Source organism: Littorina saxatilis, linkage group LG1, assembly GCF_037325665.1.
Source record: "Littorina saxatilis isolate snail1 linkage group LG1, US_GU_Lsax_2.0, whole genome shotgun sequence".
NCBI classification, from domain to species: domain Eukaryota; kingdom Metazoa; phylum Mollusca; class Gastropoda; order Littorinimorpha; family Littorinidae; genus Littorina; species Littorina saxatilis.
Window position 1 is genome coordinate 34231838 of NC_090245.1, and position 20911 is coordinate 34252748.

Sequence of the window (20911 nt, forward strand, 5' to 3'; positions counted from 1 at the left end):
CATTCCATCGGACGACAAGCAATCCAGAGTTGACATCTGTGGCGTAATCATACGTACCACGCCTCGTCTTCTTCATTTCGTTGATTGACTTCACAGGGCAGTCTTCAATTCGGTTGCAACGGATTGTTCCGGTGCACGCGATCTGCTTTGCGCTCAGGCAGTCGACCAGCTTGAGAGAGGTGAATAAGTTGTCAAAGGTCAGGTGAAAAGACTGGTCTTCCTGCATCTCTGCTATCAGGTCGATCACAACTGATCCTCCCATTCCCAACCCAGGATATTCAGTCTGCCTTCCTCTGGCTCCCTGGTATGGCTCCAGCATGCTGATAACCTCGTGCACATTGAAGGTTCTAAAAGAAAACAACAACATTGTGCTTTCAAGTGACTGACCAAAAACCCCTACCCATTCAGTCCTAGCGTCCTATATATGGGACGCACCTTCAAAGACATGCAAAACCAAAAATATGAGCTTTAGGGAAATTCTGAGACACAATTTTATAGATTATGTATAGATCAACATTTCATCTTCTTAGATATCATCAAAAAGTTTAAAACTGAAAAAAATGCTTGCTTACCTTTGTGAGGTTGTCATTGTTGAACAAAATCAGCAGCTGAACCGACAAAATGGCTGGACTGGTAAAAAACAAACAGAGGGAAGCTACACATTTTTTTTTATGTTCAAGTTTCACTACTCTCCCTTGACTTAGAAATCTATTTTAAAACCCAAAACTTTCAAAACTTTAGTATACAAACCAAAAAATTGTAAGCGTCCCATATATAGGACGTACGGCTGAAGTCAAGTCAATATTTATTTAAAAAAAAAACCTTGGGTTACATGAATCCAAAAAAATTATTTTGCAATAAACACGACAAAAAAAGATATGTAATAATGAGACACAACACTTCTAATCGAAAATAAATCAAGCTTAATTCATAACTAAATATTTGTAATCATACATTTTTGTACAGGAATGTATATGTTTTTGTGTTCATTTTTGTTTTAATAAAAAACGTGATCAAATAATCAGAACTCTTTCAAAATACTCTTAAGCTACTCTTACACTGTGCCGAATTGCCCTTGCGAATAGCATTTTCCAATAATTCACAATGATCGGGACATGGTCGCAAGACTTTCGTAACTGTTCTTAACTATTCCTTACAATTCGTCTCTTGTTTTGAACATAGCAACTTGCTCCTAATATTCGCAAGGAAGTCATATTGCTATTTTTTTCGCAACGTACTCGTTAGTACTCGCAAGACATTTGTAATCATCGCAATGTATTCGTGGCGCTAGCAAGCCATTCGCAACCATTCGTTATGCCTGTCTTTACATTGTGCCGAATATCCTTGCAAATATGAACATGTTGTATTCGGCAACAAAATAGACACATGGACATGAATAATATAGAACATTGGAAGCCTTACCAATCCTTGCGAATGTCTTACAAATGGTTGCGAGTGCTTGCGAATGTGTACCGATCATTGAGAATACATACGCATCAAAATCGCCGTTTAGTTGCAAGACGTTTGCAAGATATTCTTACTGTTTTTAAAACATTCGCAAGCAATTGCAGTTACTCGCAAGCATTCGTAAGGCTTTTGCAACATTCAGTGAATTGGGAAGAAATGGTCAAAACATTCCTGAGAAATTCGTAATGAATTCGCAATCATTCGCAAGATGTTGGCAAAATGTGCACGAATAAAATCCTTACGAATGCTTGCGAGCGCTACGCATACCTTTACGATGATTACGAATGGTTTGGGAATATACTTACGAGTACGTTGCGAAACATTCAGAATATGACTTCCTTGCGAATATTAGGAGCATGTTGCTAATGTTCGCAAAAAGAGACGAATGGTGGCGAATGGTTAAGAACATTTACGAATGTCTTGCGACCATGTCCCGATCATCAATACAAGTTATTGGCGAATAAGTTCTATTCGCAAGGGCGGCAATTCGCCAGTGTCAGGGACCTATATTAGATTAATATAGGTCTATGCCAGAGTGTAAGAGCAACATTACGAACAATGCGAATTGCATACTCGTTTTATTCGTATAATATGTTTGCAAGCACTCGGCAACACTCGCAAGGCCACTCGCAACGTTCGTAATAGATCCGTATATGAATTCGTTATACAATCGCAATGATCGGTAGACATTCGCAAGCAGTCACAGTCGCAACCATTCGTATGACATTCGCAAGGATTCGTAAGCCTTCGATTTTTCTCTGTTTTTTCCTGTCCATTCGTCTCTTTTTTGGCCGAATACAACATTTTCATATTCGTAAGGATATTCGGCACAGTGTAAGACAGGCTTAAAATAAAATATATCAAATTCAATAACTTTCGGTTTTTTGTTAATTCAAATAAATGTTTAAATTTGACTGCATTTGAATTTCTACGAAAATACAATGGTAACAACCTTTTCCTCAAATTTTCAAAAAAATTACACTGAAATGTATAATAAAAAACGCTGGCGCTGGACCCGAGTACTCTTCAGACTGGCTCGCTCCCCCAGTATGAAAGTTTTTGTCTTGTGCACGTGGATTAAAAAAAATAAAAAAATAATTTATTTATTTTACACAATTAAAACAATTATTAGAGTAAAATAAAACATTAAAACGTTCATAATAAACAATAGTAAACAAGAATTAAAAAATAAATAAATAAACAAAAATAGACCGCCCATGCCGGGAATCGAACCCGGATCACTTGGATTTAAAAAAATAAAAATAAAAAAAATTATTTATTTATTTTACACAATTAAAACAATTATTAGAGTAAAATAAAACATTAAAACGTTCATAATAAACAATAGTAAACAAGAATAAAAAAATAAAAAAATAGACCGCCCATGCCGGGAATCGAACCCGGATCACTTTGGCCATAGACGAATCGCTTTCCACCCGGATCACTTGGATTTAAAAAAAATAAATAAATAAATAAAAATTATTTATTTATTTTACACAATTAAAAAAATTATTAGAGTAAAATAAAACATTAAAACGTTCATAATAAACAATAGTAAACAAGAATTTTAAAAAAAAATAAAAATAGACCGCCCATGCCGGGAATCGAACCCGGATCACTTTGGTCACTGTGTGTCCCTGTCGCTCTCTCTCGTGCTCTCTTGTCTCTCTTTCAGTCTCACCGAGACCAAACACTGCATTGCAGTTTCTTTGCCGAGACCAAATCCCGCACCCGCTGGCTGGCTTGAAAATCATGCTTTTCTTGTCACTGGGTGACGTGTTTCGCTGTTCTATCAGCTCAATGGCTGGCTGTCGCTCCGATTGAATTCGTCCAACCGTAAAGAACTTTTGTGGGTTTTTTGGCATTTAGGTCCCAGGTAACATTATGAAGTTTCAATACGATCAACTCGGACCTATTATCAAGCCGGTTAGTGTATTAACTTTTGAACGAACTGCGCCCAGTAGTTTCCCAGCAATAAGCTGTTAAGTCGAGACAGACAGACAGACAGACAGATACACAGACAGACAGACACACAATTAAAGTCTGTTGGACCCTAGTAGTACTGCGTACTCGGGGATGAAATTCATCTCCGAGTTCTCCCAACTGCCATGACTGCAAGCTGAGCCTAACCTGCGGCTATGAGCGAAGTGCGGCTTGGTTCAGCGAATGTGGTGCCCGCGAAAGTTTGTCGCAGTTATGAAGCAATGAATACAGACGACGCAAGGGAGACTACTCCAGATTTTTACTGCACTTCCGGGTGAAGCGTCTCACGTTGGCATCTTACAGTTACAGCACAGCTGTTTTAATTTCGCCAAAATGCCGGTACGTTTTCCTGTTTGTTCTCGGTGTACATAATAATTTAATCGAGCAGATTAAGAGTGTTCGAGATTTGTTGCTGATTTGTATCCTGATTTAAAACGGGGACCACTAATCGTGCAAGAACGAGATGATCACAAATGACAAAGTCAAACTCAAAGGGTTTCATTTTAAACTTTCAGATCAGCGATGTCGATGATAACAATTTGCCTAAATAAGTAAATCATCCTTTCATGGTTGCGATACTAGACAACTGGATACCGACAGTTGTTTACAGCTCGACTCAAAAACTGTAGAGGTAATACTGATAATCAGGCTAGCGAATTTTGATGCAAAGGTACATCATGATATACAACACCTGGGACTGGAGGGTACACGGGACATATTGTGTCTGCACCCTCATGGCTCATCTAATCTTTAGAAGTTTTAGCTTGCACTGACAGTTGTTTCCATGCCTTATTTTCTCTTACTTTCAGCCCAAAGGGAAACAGGGCACGAGGGGTCAGAAGCTGATAGTGGAGGAGAACAAGACAACGCTTGTCTTCTACAAGTACATCCTGCTGGCCGCCAATGTAAGTACAGTCGAACCTGTCTTAAGAGACCACCCAAGGGACTGAGCCTTTAGACAGGTGGCCTTTTTAGACAGATTCGCCATATATATGGCAAACACCCATCTTCCCGGAAACACTTGAACGTATGTCACACGTCACACACACACGCAAACCTCCCACTGCACAGAAAAACATCCTTGTACTAAACTAGATTTTATATGATCTCACTCAAACAGATGACGTCTACCCATTAAATTACAACTCACATTTCTAATCGGCACATGAACAAATAAACAAAACGGACAAAAGAATGAACGAGAACGCAAGCACTGAAGCAGAAAAAGTTTTCTTTATTCAGCATATCCAACCATCGCCGTCTGTATAAGTTCGTTTTCCTTTTTGACTCACATGCGAAGCAAAAGTGAGTCTATGTACTCACCCGAGTCGTCCGTCCGGACGTCCGGAAAACTTTAACGTTGGATATTTCTTGGACACTATTCAGTCTATCAGTACCAAATTTGGCAAGATGGTGTATGATGACAAGGCCCCAAAAAACATACATAGCATCTTGACCTTGCTTCAAGGTCAAGGTCGCAGGGGCCATAAATGTTGCCTAAAAAACAGCTATTTTTCCCATTTTCTCTGAACTTTTTAAAATTCAATACCTCACCTATATATGATATATAGGGCAAAGTAAGCCCCATCTTTTGATACCAGTTTGGTTTACCTTGCTTCAAGGTCAAGGTCACAGGAGCTCTTCAAAGTTGGATTGTATACATATTTTGAAGTGACCTTGACCCTGAACTATGGAAGATAACTGTTTCAAACTTAAAATTATGTGGGGCACATGTTATGCTTTCATCATGAGACACATTTGGTCACATATGATCAAGGTCAAGGTCACTTTGACCCTTATGAAATGTGACCAAAATAAGGTAGTGAACCACTAAAAGTGACCATATCTCATGGTAGAAAGAGCCAATAAGCACCATTGTACTTCCTATGTCTTGAATTAACAGCTTTGTGTTGCATGACCTTGGATGACCTTGGGTCAAGGTCACATGTATTTTGGTAGGAAAAATGTGTAAAGCATGTGAGTTGTATGGGCTTTGCCCTTCTTGTTTCTTTATCTTTTTTTTTATCCTCGGGGCAGGTAGCGGCTTGGTTTCGATGCAAGCGCAGTTACAAGATTTTTGACATCCTCTCATTAGTCCTCCGAACAATTGCTGTTTACTGAGGGTGGACAGGGGAGTTGTAACCTTTTGTTGAACCGAATCAGGAGTTCCAGTGCAAACAATGGATCAAGTTTGCTTCACAATCACAGCCTTTGTCAAAGAGAACCGCAACTCTCTTTCACAGGCCAGCGATTCACTGCCTCTGTGGTCCACTGGCTACTTAGTCACGCTGATGGGGTCTATGTCGACCAAAAGAGTGGGATTCCCTGTAGGTGGGGTTCCTGGAGGGGGATTCCCTGTATACAGGGAATCCCACAGGGTGGACTTTTTCAATAAAACTTGCAAACCATACTCGAATTTCTAAGAAATATCAAAAAAGATTGAAAAACATCAAATTCTACCGATGTCGCCAAGCATCACGTGACTTTCAGCGATATCAGCGACACGCTACAGGAACTAAATCCTGTGGTATTCCCTGTATACAGGAAATCCCCCTCCAGGAACTCCACCTACAGAGAATCCCACTCTTTTGGTCGACATAGACCCCATCAGCCTTAGTCACAGTTGTTGCTCCACTGTTCTCTTGTTCCATGCGCAGAGGGGGATGGGGGAGGACTGTCAAGCCTCAATGAGATCAGGTCAGACCATGTTCTGCCCTGATGTGAAGTGGGTTTGTTTGGAAAAAGACGTCAGGTGGTCTCCCACGACAGGTTGAAACTGTGTTTTGGAACCAAAATTTGGTGGTCTTTAGTCTCGAAAGGGAGGTGGTCTTTTTAAACAGGTCATTTATATAGTAAAAACCCTTGGGGATCCTGTGGGATGGTCTCCTTAGACAGGTGCATGGTCTCAAGGGCAGGTTTGACTGTACAATATAAATATATAGTTTGACTGTACCATGAAAGCAATGCAGACACTGATGTGTCTTTACCACGTACCCTGGCGTATTCCCCCTCCCTTTTTCTTAAGTTCTTCTACGCATCTCAGGTCTTGTACCTGTCACTCGATTGTTAGCTTTCTTTGCTTTAATTCAGTATTAACTCATTGTCTCCCAGGTACGGATATATATCACTCATATGGCTCTATCTGACCAGGTACGAATATATCGCTCAGACTGTTAGCTTCAGTTGCTTTCTGTAACGTCCATCCAACGCCTGCACTCCAGCTACACAGTTACTACAATTCTGAGTGATCTGCTGCAGTACAGCTGGTCTCGGCTAAAAATAAATTGGTCAACATAGGTGGTGTAGAAAGTGTTAACTCAATGCTCTGATCAACTGCCTTCTGTTGGACACCCCACCCACCTGCACCCATGTGATCGACTGACTAAGATTAGTAAGAATAATGACAGCTGCTAAAATTAAGAAGGAAAATAACACAGGCACAGTGAGGGCAGAGGGGCGAGTTGTACTTGTTTCATTTTTTATTTCAATTCTTGTTTCTTTGTTTTGTCAACAGGGCGTCTTCTTCAGTGTGTATTTCCTGTTTTTCTGGGAGCAGTTTACAAAACTTCCCATTGTAAGTACATACATGTACTTGTACAACAAATATTGATGGTAACTATGCAAGCATGTTCTGTTGTAACAAAGGTTGATTAAGAAGGGATATGTATATATATATATATACTAGAATGAATACCCGCTTCGCCGGGTAGCCGGCTTTGCCGGGAAGAAGTACTTAGAGCCGTACGCCGGCTTCGCCGGGTCCGAACAATGGACCCGCCAAGCTTAGGTCCCTCCCAGATTCGTGGAATGGGAACAGCACGAAAATGATTCAGTGGCCATAATGCCATTCCTGACCATATCGAGTCCCATCCTTGTCGACGAATGTAACCGTGTTAATCACCTTTGGAGGCGAACTCCACTCAAACAGGACTGAGCAAGTTAGAGCTTCTCAAAGGAAGGCCAGTACATAAAATTACACAAAAGCCGCCAGACCACATCACAAACAGAACTGAACAATGCACAGGTGTTGCTCACATAGACACACACACACACACACACACACACACACACACACACACACACACACACACACACACACACACACACACAAAAACACAGAGAAGCCGTATCTATAGAGAGATAGATGACAGTGTATTTTTCGCGTGGCTATAAATTGATTCGACCTTTGCACTTTGACAGTGAGGATAATTTACGGGTCCAATTTACGTTCTGGACACTGCGTTGACCTTCTAAAAATAGTAACAGTAACAGAACGCCGGGAATATCCGAAGACGCTCCACTCACACTATATAGTGCACCATACGAAGGAAGGGAGGTAAACGCTGAAAACCTGGAGAAGATGAGAAGATAAGGAAGAGTTACTTATAATGGTGAAATGAACACAAAAACCAAAATCATTTCAGCGCTGCGCGCTGAGAGCACGTGTTGAAATATCTCATCGATGATATTGTGTCCGGAGTGTAGCTGAATACGGTGTCCAAATTTGAAAAAGATCCACCGAGAACTTTGGCTTTGGTGTGTCGGTATGGGGGCCCGGGTAGCTGAGGTGGAACCAAAATAGCTGAGGTTGAACCAAAATCGGTTCAGCGCTGCGCGCTGAGAGCACGTGTTGAAATATCGACCAGGTTGTGTCGTGTCCCGGGTCTACCTGAATATGCCCACCAAATTTGAAGCAGATCCATCGAGAACTTTGGCCGTGCATGGCGAATACACAAATACACAAATACACAAACACACAGATACACAAACACACAGACACACAGACACAAGTCGTATAAGATATATATATAAATACTTTTGGTAGATAGCAAACTTTGCTTTGTAGTATGCACAGGCCAGGTGAGAAAATTTTATCACAAGAACTGCACTTTTTGACTCACATGCGAAGCAAAAGTGAGTCTATGTACTCACCCGAGTCGTCCGTCCGTCCGTCCCTCCCCCCCCCCCCCCCCCCCCCTCGTCCGTCCGGCCATCCGGAAAACTTTAACGTTGGATATTTCTTGGACACTATTCAGTCTATCAGTACCAAATTTGGCAAGATGGTGTATGATTACAAGGCCCCAAAAAACATACATAGCATCTTGACCTTGCGTCAAGGTCGCAGGGGCCATAAATGTTGTCTAAAAAACAGCTATTTTTCACATTTTTCCCATTTTCTCTGAAGTTTTTGAGATTGAATACCTCACCTATATATATATGATATATAGGGCAAAGTAAGCCCCATCTTTTGATACCAGTTTGGTTTACCTTGCTTCAAGGTCACAGGAGCTCTTCAAAGTTGGATTGTATACATATTTTGAAGTGACCTTGACCCTGAACTATGGAAGATAACTGTCTCAAACTTAAAAATTATGTGGGGCACATGTTATGCTTTCATCATGAGACACATTTGGTCACATATGATCAAGGTCAAGGTCACTTTGACCCTTATGAAATGTGACCAAAATAAGGTAGTGAACCACTAAAAGTGACCATATCTTATGGTAGAAAGAGCCAATAAGCACCATTGTACTTCCTATGTCTTGAATTAACAGCTTTGTGTTGCATGACCTTGGATGACCTTGACCTTGGGTCAAGGTCACATGTATTTTGGTAGGAAAAATGTGTAAAGCAGTTCTTAGTGTATGATGTCATTGCTAGGTTTAGCTGAAGGTCAAGGTCATGTAAAGGTCAAGGTCAAGCATGTGAGTCGTATGGGCTTTGCCCTTCTTGTTTCTCTGTGTACTACTTTCATGCTGAGTGTAACACAAACACACACACACACACAAAGGTATGTTTCTGGGATGTTTAATTGACAGCATGAAACATTAATTCACATTTAAAAAATAAAAATGTTAGACTTAACAGAGAAATGTTGTTGCCCATGTATGCAAAGCAAATAATTAAGCAGATGGCTGAGCTCAGCCCCAAACTTTGTGTATTCATTTTCATAACATTGATGAACTGGTTGCCTGGTTTTCTGTGTATTGAGGGGGTTTACTGAGAACATTAAAGTGTTTTTTATCATATCAGTCTTACACTATCAGTCAACCTTGTGGTTAAGTTACGGTCAATTTTGTGATTTGTAGACTTAAAGGTAAGGCCACAGTACTCCTCTTGAAAATAATTTGACTGTCCATGTAAGATCAAGCCAGGTGTTACATGGGAAAAGAGCACCCCTCCTCTTGGACACATGTATACTAAAAATCAGCTGCCTAGGATGTCTTTTAATTCCTAAACAAGAAGGGCAAAGCCCATACGACTCACATGCTTTACACATTTTTCCTACCAAAATACATGTGACCTTGACCCAAGGTCAAGGTCATGCAACACAAAGCTGTTAATTCAAGACATAGGAAGTACAATGGTGCTTATTGGCTCTTTCTACCATGAGATATGGTCACTTTTAGTGGTTCACTACCTTATTTTGGTCACATTTCATTAGGGTCAAAGTGACCTTGACCTTGATCATATGTGACCAAATGTGTCTCATGATGAAAGCATAACATGTGCCCCACATAATTTTTAAGTTTGAAACAGTTATCTTCCATAGTTCAGGGTCAAGGTCACTTCAAAATATGTATACAATCCAACTTTGAAGAGCTCCTGTGACCTTGACCTTGAAGCAAGGTAAACCAAACTGGTATCAAAAGATGGGGCTTACTTTGCCCTATATATCATATATAGGTGAGGTATTCAATCTCAAAAACTTCAGAGAAAATGGGAAAAATGTGAAAAATAGCTGTTTTTTAGGCAACATTTATGGCCCCTGCGACCTTGACCTTGAAGCAAGGTCAAGATGCTAAGTATGTTTTTGGGGGCCTTGTCATCATACACCATCTTGCCAAATTTGGTACTGATAGACTGAATAGTGTCCAAGAAATATCCAACGTTAAAGTTTTCCGGACGGCCGGACGGACGGACGTCCGGACGGACGGACGGACGGACGGACGGACGACTCGGGTGAGTACATAGACTCACTTTTGCTTCGCATGTGAGTCAAAAAGCAAACCTCACTCTGTACAGGAAGAAGTCAGGATATTGATTTTAAGTACAGTGGAACCCCCCTTTTACGACCTCCAAAAAGCTGGAAAAAACAGGTCTTAAAAAGGAGGGAGTCTTAAATTGGGGGTAAATATACAGAGAATATGAATAGGAAATCTGAAAAACTAAGGTCTCAAAAGGGAGGAAGTCTTAAATTGGGGGGTCTTAAAAGGGGGGTTCCACTGTATCTGTCCTAGTGGAGGGATCTCTTTATCACAAGTTCAGGTGATAGGGATATCTGAAGGCACATATTATTTTTATGTAATTTTAAGGGGGGACAGGGTAGGTAAGCACTTTTTTATTTTATTTTGGAAACAGCTTGCTGCTTGTTTGATTTTTGCAAGCAGAATAACCTAATTAAGGGAAACCATTTTAAATTTTGAGTGAAAAGCAATTTTTGGGGGTTTTATTCACCAAAATGTGAGAAAAACGTTATAAAATGTGCTTTTTTTAAAATGTTGCAGTTTGTGAACCAGTGCATGTTTTGATCCAATTTTTCTTCTTTGCAGCAATATGTGTGTGTTTAATAATTCTGTGTATCGAAAAGCATTTCTAAGCAATATATTATTTTAATTTAGCATTTTCAGTTACCGGTTCAGTTTTGATAAGAAAAATACATGAAATCCTAACTGTCAGACTGATAAAAACCCAACCAATGCACTGAACTCTTATTCCATACACAGAACTGATGCTGTACAACTCATAAACAACATATACAAAAACTGAACAAATCCATCAAGCCTTTCAAAAGTTGCAACATTTTAATTGTAGCGTTTTGTCTGAAAATTACATTCAGAGAAAACAGCATTTTAAAGATTTGAACCAGTACATAAAAAAACCAGTAGCACAGTGCACCCTGAATTCATATGTTTTTATCAGAATGACCACTTTACTATGTAGGGAAAAGGATTTGACAATCAAATTATCAGGATTTTTTTTATATACATCATATGAAAACAGCCATCTTTGTTTGTACCGATATGAAAACATGAATCAGAACCAAACTGTCAGACTCATAAAAACCCAACCAATGCACTTAACTCTTATTCCATACACAAAACTGACGCTTTACAAATCATAAACAACATAAACAAAAATGAAACAAATCCATCAAGCCATTCAAAAGTTGCAACATTTTAATTACAGATGTTTGTCTGAAAATTACATTCAGAGAAAACAGCATTTGAAAGATTCCAACCAGTACCTCAAACTAGTAGCACAGTGCAGCCTGAATTGATATGTTTTTATAAGAATAACCACTTTACTATGATGGGGAAATGATTTGACGATCAAATTATCCAGACTTTTTTTAAAAAATCATTTGAAAACTCATCTATGTTAGTGCAGATATGAATCAAAACGAAACTGTCGGACTCATAAAAACACAAGGAATCCACTGTATTCTTATTCCATGCACAGAAATGGTGCTTCACAAATCATAAACAACATATACAAAATTGGAACAAATCCATCTTGCCATTCAAAAGTTACAACATTTTTATTACAGTAAAACCTGCATCTAGCGGACCCTTATTTCGGCGGACACCTTAGCATAACGGACAATTCAAGTGAGGACGGATGTATTTTACTCTCAAAAACACCTTAAAAGAGCGAACACTTCAAAGGCGCGGACGCGGACACCCTTTTTTGGTCCCGATTGGGTTCGTTACTTGTCAACAACGGACAAACCCTTGAAGCAGACAGCTTTTAGCAGACGCTGGTCCGCCATCTTGGTTCTGCAAATACAATCTCGCTGGCGATGTGAACGCGCGAGAAGCTTATTTTGTAAGCCAATGACAGCACTTGAAAGAAGTTGATTTTTGTATGGTGCACGCTCATTGGTCGATGCTGTGAACTCACAAACATTTCGGGTTTCTACTTTCTGTACTGTGATGCATCTTCGTCTCATCCTTCGTCTTCGTCTCATCATGCCAAAACGAAAAAATTTGACTTTAGAAGAGAGAGTCGATGTCATAAAGACCGTTCGAAAAGTTGCTGATGAGCTGAATTGAGGAAAAACACAAATTTCCAACATAAAAGCTGATCGAACACAAATTCTCAGTCAGTGGGACTCCGGTGCCAGATCGACGGCAAAATGTGTAAGAGAAGAAAAACAACATATGACGAGTTGAACGAAGAACTCTTCGACTGGTTTTCAACAGCTCAATCAAAGAATCTTCCAGTGAATGGCCCATTGCTTCAGATAAGAAACCGATTGCACCTCTCTCTCTCTCGTTCTCTCTCTCTCGCTCGCTCTCTCTCTCTCTCTCTTTCTCTCTCTCTCTCTCTCTCTCTCTCTCTCTCTCTCTCTCTCTCTCTCTCTCTCTCTCTCTCTCTCTCTCTCTCTCTCCCCTTTTCTTTCAAAAAAACAAACAAAAAAAAACAAAAAAACTTGAGGGCTTCAAAACTTTGAGTTTTAATAATCACTGTGGCAAAAAAGAATCAGTGACTGTTGGGTGTTTTTTTTCTCAAAAAAAATGTTGGCGCATTCATATTCATAAGAAAGGACACCTTGCTACAAAGGACAGTGGCAAGGCTCCCCAAGAGCGTCCTTTGCTCGCAGGTTTTACTGTACCACATTTTGTCTCAAATTACATGTAGAGAAAACAGCATGTAAAAGAGTCTCACTAGTACCCCGGTAAACTAGTACCACAGTAGAGCTTGAATTAATGGGGTGTTTTTTTTTTAACCACAACAACACTTTAACTATGAAGGGGAAATGATTTGATAATCAAATTATCAGATTTTTTTTATTTAAAAAAAAATTCTATGAAAACATTAAAAAAGTCAATTATCTGTGTTTGTGCTGATATGAAAATATTGATCAGAACCAAACTGTCAGACTCATAAAAACCCAACGGATGCACTGATTTCTTATTCCATTGCATAGAAATGATGCTTCAACATCAACAACATTACATAAATTTATATATACACAAATGGAACAAAACTATCAAGCCATTCAAAAGTTGCAACATTTTAATTACAGTATTTCTGTGCTCAATCCTAACACTGCAGCAAATTTCTGTAAAGCTGAATGTCCCTTTCCATGTACCAACTTGGTCATACGCGGATTATTTAAAATGCAACTTTACCACCCGAAGCGTTGCAAACACCGGGAGAAGAGTAAACAACTGCAGACTTGAATGGACACTCATATGCACTCCAGATGCAGGGCCTGTGCAAATCCTTGGGCTGATGCATCACCTTCTTTCATAATCAGACTGCTATCAGACAAGCATTCAGTACAGGATATAAACCTTTCAGCAATAGATTGAGCTGATCAATGTTGACAAAAGCCCAACACATGTCAGCGGAGTGACGTTGCACAGTACCAGTATCCATATCTGCTTGTGATGGGTCAGAAGATGGCAAAGTATCTGTATCTTCTTATGGTTGGTCAGAAGATGGCAAAGCTGATGTTTCTGCTGTGGAAGAGGGTAGTTCCGGTTTAGCAAACTTTTCCATCAGGTCAATCTTTCTCCTCGCTGCCACCACAGGAGGACTGGCTCTCCCCTTGCTCCAACCTAATAAATACACAAACACTGATTTAATATTTGATACAACTGTCCATGGTTTTTGTTTGTAATAAGCTGCAAATTTTAAGACTCAATATAAACGTCAACAAGTGCTTGTACTTTATTTTGCAAATGACCATGTTACATGGGGTGTACCTCAACTTTTTGGCTAGGCTGGTAAATCAGAAATCCCAATCAGCCCCCAACCACTGAACCAGGCGGGTTTTCTTACAACCACCTCAGCGGCTCGTACCCACATATGTCGGTTGACGAACACACACACACACACACACACACACACACAAAAGACATTCATTAATTGGCCCCTATCACAAAATGTACATGTCAAGTTTACTATGGGATTTGAGTAACCACACAATCACATACACACAGGAACTAATACTGAAACTAGCTGAATTATTTTCTTTCTTTCTTTCTTTCTTTTCATATTTTTCTTTTAAAATTAATTTATTTCATCACACTTGCTATGTATTTGCTTGTTTCTTGTCTGTTGTCTGTTTTGTGTGTGTGTGTGTGTGTGTGTGTGTGTGTTCTGTGTGTGTGTATACATTTTCAGATTTCCTAAACCTAGCACTGTTTGCAGGTGATCTTTATGCTTTTGATTCATGAGTTGCATCCCCAGTCCTTTAGTTTAACTCTTTTTTTTTCTTTGGTGAAGTAAATTGGATCTATTTTTTTTATTCCTTAGTTAATGGAAAAGATTTGACAACAATATTGCTGTCAATGATAGGTTGGTCAGCCATGCTGGTGTAAACCAATCCTTTAGAATTAGAGAACGCTCTCTAGTAGGGTACTTATTTTCCTACGGTCAATGACCAGAAACAGAAACTGTGTCAGTCGTACATCGCTCAGATGCTGCTTCTCAGTTTGACCCCAGACAAAGAATACTGATGACATGTTACACCATAGTAAGCTCTCAAGGACTGGCCAGCGAAGAACAATAAAATAGGGGTTGTGAAGACGATATCACAGAGATGATCGAGGGAGGGAGGGGGGGGGGGGGGGGGTGTGCGGCGGCGGCATGGTCAGTAAATTGGATCAAGAAACCCGCAAAATACTTCAGACACAAACTGTTTATCATTTACCTGCAAACCCTAACACATTCTTACAACAACAACAACATAACGATGTGCAATAAATCACGTTGTCAAACAAACAAGATCGAAAAGAGAAAGAAGCAAAACCCACCTCGTCGAGTCAAGAATCTTAGAATGTCGTCTGCTCAAATACGATCATGTTGGTTCATTTCGGAGTGTTGTTACTTCCTTCTACTGTTCGCTGCTGCTGGTTCATCTTTCTCTGATATTTCTTGCCACTATGCCGAACATTTCCAATGTTAGGGTTGTTCTCCGCAGCTCAAAACTTTGAAAAATGCTGCTGAATCGGTGAAAACGTCATGGATTTGTTGACACCGGGGGACTGATAAGTTGTCTACTGCGCTTGCGCCAAATGCCTTTGACCTACATATATTTGCATATATTAATTCCGGGGTTTCGGTTGGAACGGATTCTCTCTCTTTGTGCCTATGTCAACGGAAATTCCCCAACGGTGATGACGTCATCTTGAAGAACGGAAATTTCCACACAGTTTGAACAGCGAAGGGTCATGTCATGTGCGCACATTTACCAGCACGGAGTATCCAAAGTTGACCATTTTTTCGATTTTTTTGATAAAACACAGACAAAAACAACAAAACATCGGTTTGAAAATGGTTTTATTTACATGAATACATGTCTAAAATGACAAAAGCAGATTATTGAATGCATTCCAGGATGTTCAAAGGTGTGAAAAATGCAACAACCCCAAAAAGGTGTATGAGACCAAAAATAACTCATTTTGCCTACCCGGTCTGCCCTTAAATGGTCCGTTTTTATTCGTTTTCAAAACACTTTTGCAATTAAAAGGATATGGAACAATTTCACTGGAAAAAAAACAAAAACAATTTACATACATACTTGTATACATGTATTTCTTGTAAATAAGAAATGTTATAGAAAATGAAAGGCTTTGTTTTGATCACAGGTAATGACAATGATGGCACTGTCACTGACGCTGGGCAGTTACAAGTTTATGTCCAGCATGGCACGCGCAACATACAACCAGGGGACACTGGTTGACAGTGGTGTGGATTTGAACATGGAGGCTGGCATGGCAGAGTGAGTTTTGTGTTATTTTTTCTGAAATTATCTCCCTTTTCTCACCCGCAAGCACTGATCTAAAAATAATGGATAGCGCATCCCTTCTTATTGGCTATCACAACGTTGACTTCAACATATCCACCATCTTGGGACACCGTTCGATACCGCGACGCTAGGTCGACAGTGTAAAATCGCACCCATTGAGAAACCAAATTGCTTCCATTTCCTTAATCACAAACTGCGAAAACATAAGAGGGATGCAGATCACATAGATCTATGAACCTGTTTCAATCAGCGATGCTACTAGTTTTCAAGGGAGAGAAGACTCTCAAAACTACAATTATTTCCCTTTGACCATGTTTGTCAGTGTTGTGGGGTATAAAGAAGATGACAGCACTCTGGTTATGCTGTTTCATTGGCTGTGCTCCTCCGAAAGCGGCGTATGGCTGCCTAAATGGCGGGGTAAAAAACGGTCATACACGTAAAAGCCGTGGGAGTTTCAGCCCATGAACGAACAAACAAACAAACAAAATTGGCTGTGCGCTATCCATTATTTTTAGATCGGTGCCCTCAAGGGTTCATTTTGTTCTGTTTTTTTTTTCTTCTGAAATTCTCTCCCTTATTTCACTTTGGGAGGTCGTGGGTTCGAACCCCGGCCGGGTCATTCCGAAGACTTTTAAATTGGCAATCAAGTGGCTGCTCCGCCTGGTGTCAGGCATTATGGGGTTAGTGCTAGGACTGGTTGGTCCGGTGTCAGAATAATGTGACTGGGTGAGACATGAAGCCTGTGCTACGACTTCTGTCTTGTGTGTGGCGCACGTTATATGTCAAAGCAGCACCGCCCTGATATGGCCCTTCGTGGTCGGCTGGGCGTTAAGCAAACAAACAAACAAATCCCTTATTTCACTCGCAAGGGTTAGTTTTGTTCTTTGAGACTTTTTATAGTACTGAGTTTGTTCTTCTAATGTTGTTTAATTATCATCAGAATGTAAGTGAACACTGTCTTCTGAGTTACACTACAGTGGTACCCCCCTTTGAGCACCTCCATAAATCTGATAAATTCAGAAAGTCTTAACATTTGTACACAGAAAATATGAAAAAAGCAATGTCTTATAAAGGGAATTTTTTTTTTTTTTTTTTTTTTTTTTGGCTTAACGCCCAGCCGACCACGAAGAGCCATATCAGGGCGGTGCTGCTTTGACATATAACGTGCGCCACACGCAAGACAGAAGTCACAGCACAGGCTTCATGATGTCTCACCCAGTCACATTATTCTGACACCGGACCAACCAGTCCTAGCACTAACCCCATAATGCCAGACGCCAGGCGGAGCAGCCACTAGATTGCCAATTTTAAAGTCTTAGGTATGACCCGGCCGGGGTTCGAACCCACGACCTCTCGATCACAGGGCGGACTCCTTACCACTAGGCCAACCGTGCCATGAAGGGAGGTGGGGTGGGTGTCTTAAAAGAGGGGTTCCACTGTACACATTTCTTCTTCTGTGTTTCTAAGCTCTATACTCTCAAAGTCACCTCATGGGGAGAGTTTTGCATGCTGTACGTACATGCTGCCGGCATATCCGCTTCTTTTTTACATTTAGTCAAGTTTTGACTAAATGTTCTAACGTAGAGGGGGGAATTGAGACGAGGGTCGTGGTGTATGTGTGTGTGTGTGTCACTGTGTGTGTGTGTGTGTGTGTGTGTGTGTGTGTGTGTGTGTGTGTGTGTGTGTGTGTGTGTGTGTGTGTGTGTGTGTGTAGAGCGATTCAGAGTAAACTACTGGACCGATCTTTATGACATTTTTCATGAGAGTTCCTGGGTATGATATCCCCAGACGTTTTTTTCATTCTTTTGATAAATGTCTTTGATGACGTCATATCCGGCATTTTGTAAAAGTTGAGGCGGCACTGTCACACCCTCATTTTCAATCAAATTGATTGAAATTTTGGCCAAGCAATCTTCGACGAAGGCCGGACTTTGGGATTGCATTTCAGCTTAGAGGCTTAAAAATTGGTCGTTAAAAATCTGAAAATTGTAATTAAAATTATTTTTTTATATTAAACGATTCATAATTACGTTTATTGTATTCTTCATCATTTTCTGATTCCAAAAACATATAAATATGTTATATTCGGATTAAAAACAAGCTCTGAAAATTAAAAATATAAAAATTATGATTAAAATTAAATTTCCAAAATCGATTTAAAAACAATTTCATCTTATTCCTTGTCGGTTCCTGATTCCAAAAACATATAGATATGATATGTTTGGATTAGAGATATAGAAAAGCGTGCTATCCTCCTCAGCGCAACCGCTGCCGCGCTTTTCTGGATTGTTAATTTCACTGCCTTTGCCACGAGCGGTGGACAGACGAGTGTACGGTCTTGCGGAAAAAATGCAATGCGTTCAGTTTCATTCTGTGAGTTCGACTGAACTTGACTAAATGTTGTATTTTCGCCTTACGCGACTTGTTTTTAAGTTGTATCCGTTTTTTTTGTCACAAATTTAAATGTTGTAATGAAGGGGTGTTCCCAAACTTTGAGGACGATAGGTCAGTTAGAACCTAATTGAAAATATGTATAGGTCGAAATGTCCTGGGGGAAAAATGTTCAGTCAGAAAATCTTTATTTCAAAATTATTAGACAGTCAACCTACGAGGGGTCTGAACAATGGTTCCAATCAAAGTAATATGCATCACTGACGGAAGACCAAGGCCTGAGAAAAATGGTTTCGGTATCAATGTACATGTCTGTTGATAAAGCTGAAACAGATATTTAAATCTCATGACAGCAGTCATTTAATTTAATTCTTATGCATGCACGTTTGCATAAATCTAATTTTTTCTTCTTTGTCATTGCTGCTAGATCTGCTTCTCTTCTCTCCATTATTTTTTAGTGTTTTATTGTTGCTCTTGGTCTGTTTCAGGCATTTGAAAGACATTGTTCTCCTGACGTCTGCTGTACAGACTCTCAGCCTTATTTCAAACTACTTTTGGTTCCTTTTGTTATTGGTAAGTAAAAACAGATATTAATGATTTTGATGTAAAGCCAGTCTCTTTAACTGAGGGTAAGTGGAATAGGTTAATTTTTATTAGCACTCAACCTAATACATTTAATCTTGGCTTGTTACTTCAAGTTGTTTCAACTGACTTGTATCCAAGCAACAATAGTGAACTCATGATTACCGTACATGTACAAAGGCTACAACAAATTAGTCACAGTGACATCTTGATGTTTTTAAATGAACACTACAATAATCAAGCAATAGAGAATGTTTTCATAAAGACAAGGAATAACAGTATAATATGAAGAATTAGACTTTGGTACAGTATTTTGAAAAAATCATCTGCATTTAAAGCTCCAGAAGCATTCAGTTAATTCCATTTTGTTCTTTCTCAGATAATTTGTATCACAAGCAAGTTGAGAAACGTAGCTTGAAAGGATCACTATTGCTTTGTTTTGCTTTTGGATAGCTCCTCGTACGGGTTTTTCCATGTCTATTATAAGAGCGAGGTCGAGCATGCTGGCATATCTAACCAGCAATATGGCCATGTTTACCATGGAGGCCATTCAGTGTGTGATTCAGATGACTAACACTGCAATTTCTCAGCTCTCTTGAAAATAATAGACGATTTTCGAAAATAACTCTGTCTGGATTTTCAGCAGTCTGGAAGAGAAAGAGCCCCTTTACCTCCGACACGCTTTTTACAACATCTGTAGCATGTTCCACGCTTCCGATCGGCAGTTTTTCCTGGGATCGGGGCAAGTAATTAACTCTGATGTGTATGTTATGCAGCGCGCTCACAATATGATACCCTTTCCTTTCAGCATTCAAGAGTTCAACAGAGTTCACAATTAGTGTGAGAAATGTTCGCTGGCATGTAAGGATCACCTCACTATGTGTTTTGATCAAGGTCACATGAGTTTGGCTTGAGGTCAGGTGCGTTTAGGAAAACACATGTGGTTAGCGAACACTTCCAGTAATCAGCAAGCCACCAGGGGCAATTCTTGGCTCCGATGATATTTTTGAAAGAAAATGGTACATGAATCACATCATAGTTAGTTGTTCGTCCAGATCGCAGGTTAAAGCCGATCGAAAGCGTGGAACATGCTCCGGATAATGTGAAAATCGTGTCTGGGGTAAAGGGGCTCTTACTCTACCAGACCGTTGAAAATCCTGACAAATTATTTCTGGAAAACGTCTATTCTGGCTTGATCTACACGATATGGGCTGTTCAACATGCAGATCGAGGGCGGCAACTTTCCAAGAGCCTGCATCAACATGAAGAATAGAAAGGTTCACTTGCTTGTTTCTCTATACATGTATATGCTTTTCTTTGTGTTTTACTTGTACTTTGTTTTTGTTTTTCAGGCCCCACTAAGAGCCTTTTACATGCTGTGGGTGAACATTTTAGGGCCGTGGTTCTTTGCCGAGGCCCCTCAGGAAAATCCAGCGGAGGATAAGAAGGCAAAAAAGATGGAGAGAAAAATGAAAAGACTTCAACAACGATGAAATGTGTAGTTTGAACATGTTTCAAGGTGTGAAGTGATAGTCGTTGATTGATTCATTGTTTTTTTTGTTTTTTTGTGGGTGTGGCAAGCATCATCCTTAAACTGAAAATTTATTTTTTCTCTTTTTTTCACTTCTAATGTTGATATTGTATGTGTATTTGTTTTATAATTTGAATGGACTGGGTGCAGTTGTTTCCGATTTATGTAAGAAAGAATGCAAGTAACATTTC

The 20911-nt window shown here is 39.8% G+C and overlaps 1 protein-coding gene across 1 annotated transcript; it reads left to right on the forward strand.

The window, feature by feature from the left end:
- The first annotated feature begins 3655 nt into the window (after positions 1–3655).
- LOC138967777 (transmembrane protein 208-like) lies at positions 3656–20910 on the forward strand. Its single transcript, XM_070340434.1, has 6 exons — positions 3656–3789; positions 4260–4355; positions 6965–7024; positions 16056–16189; positions 19096–19180; positions 20542–20910. Exons 1-6 carry the CDS (start codon positions 3784–3786, stop codon positions 20680–20682), a joined length of 522 nt encoding a protein of 173 aa, XP_070196535.1. The 5' UTR covers positions 3656–3783; the 3' UTR covers positions 20683–20910.
- Position 20911: the final 1 nt, after the last annotated feature.

Excerpts from the sequence above, each read along its gene's own strand:
- LOC138967777 (XM_070340434.1), top strand. Across the intron at positions 4,356-6,964 it reads ACATCCTGCTGGCCGCCAAT|GGCGTCTTCTTCAGTGTGTA; the intron begins GTAAGTACAGTC and ends TTTTGTCAACAG. Across the intron at positions 7,025-16,055 it reads AGTTTACAAAACTTCCCATT|GTAATGACAATGATGGCACT; the intron begins GTAAGTACATAC and ends TTTTGATCACAG.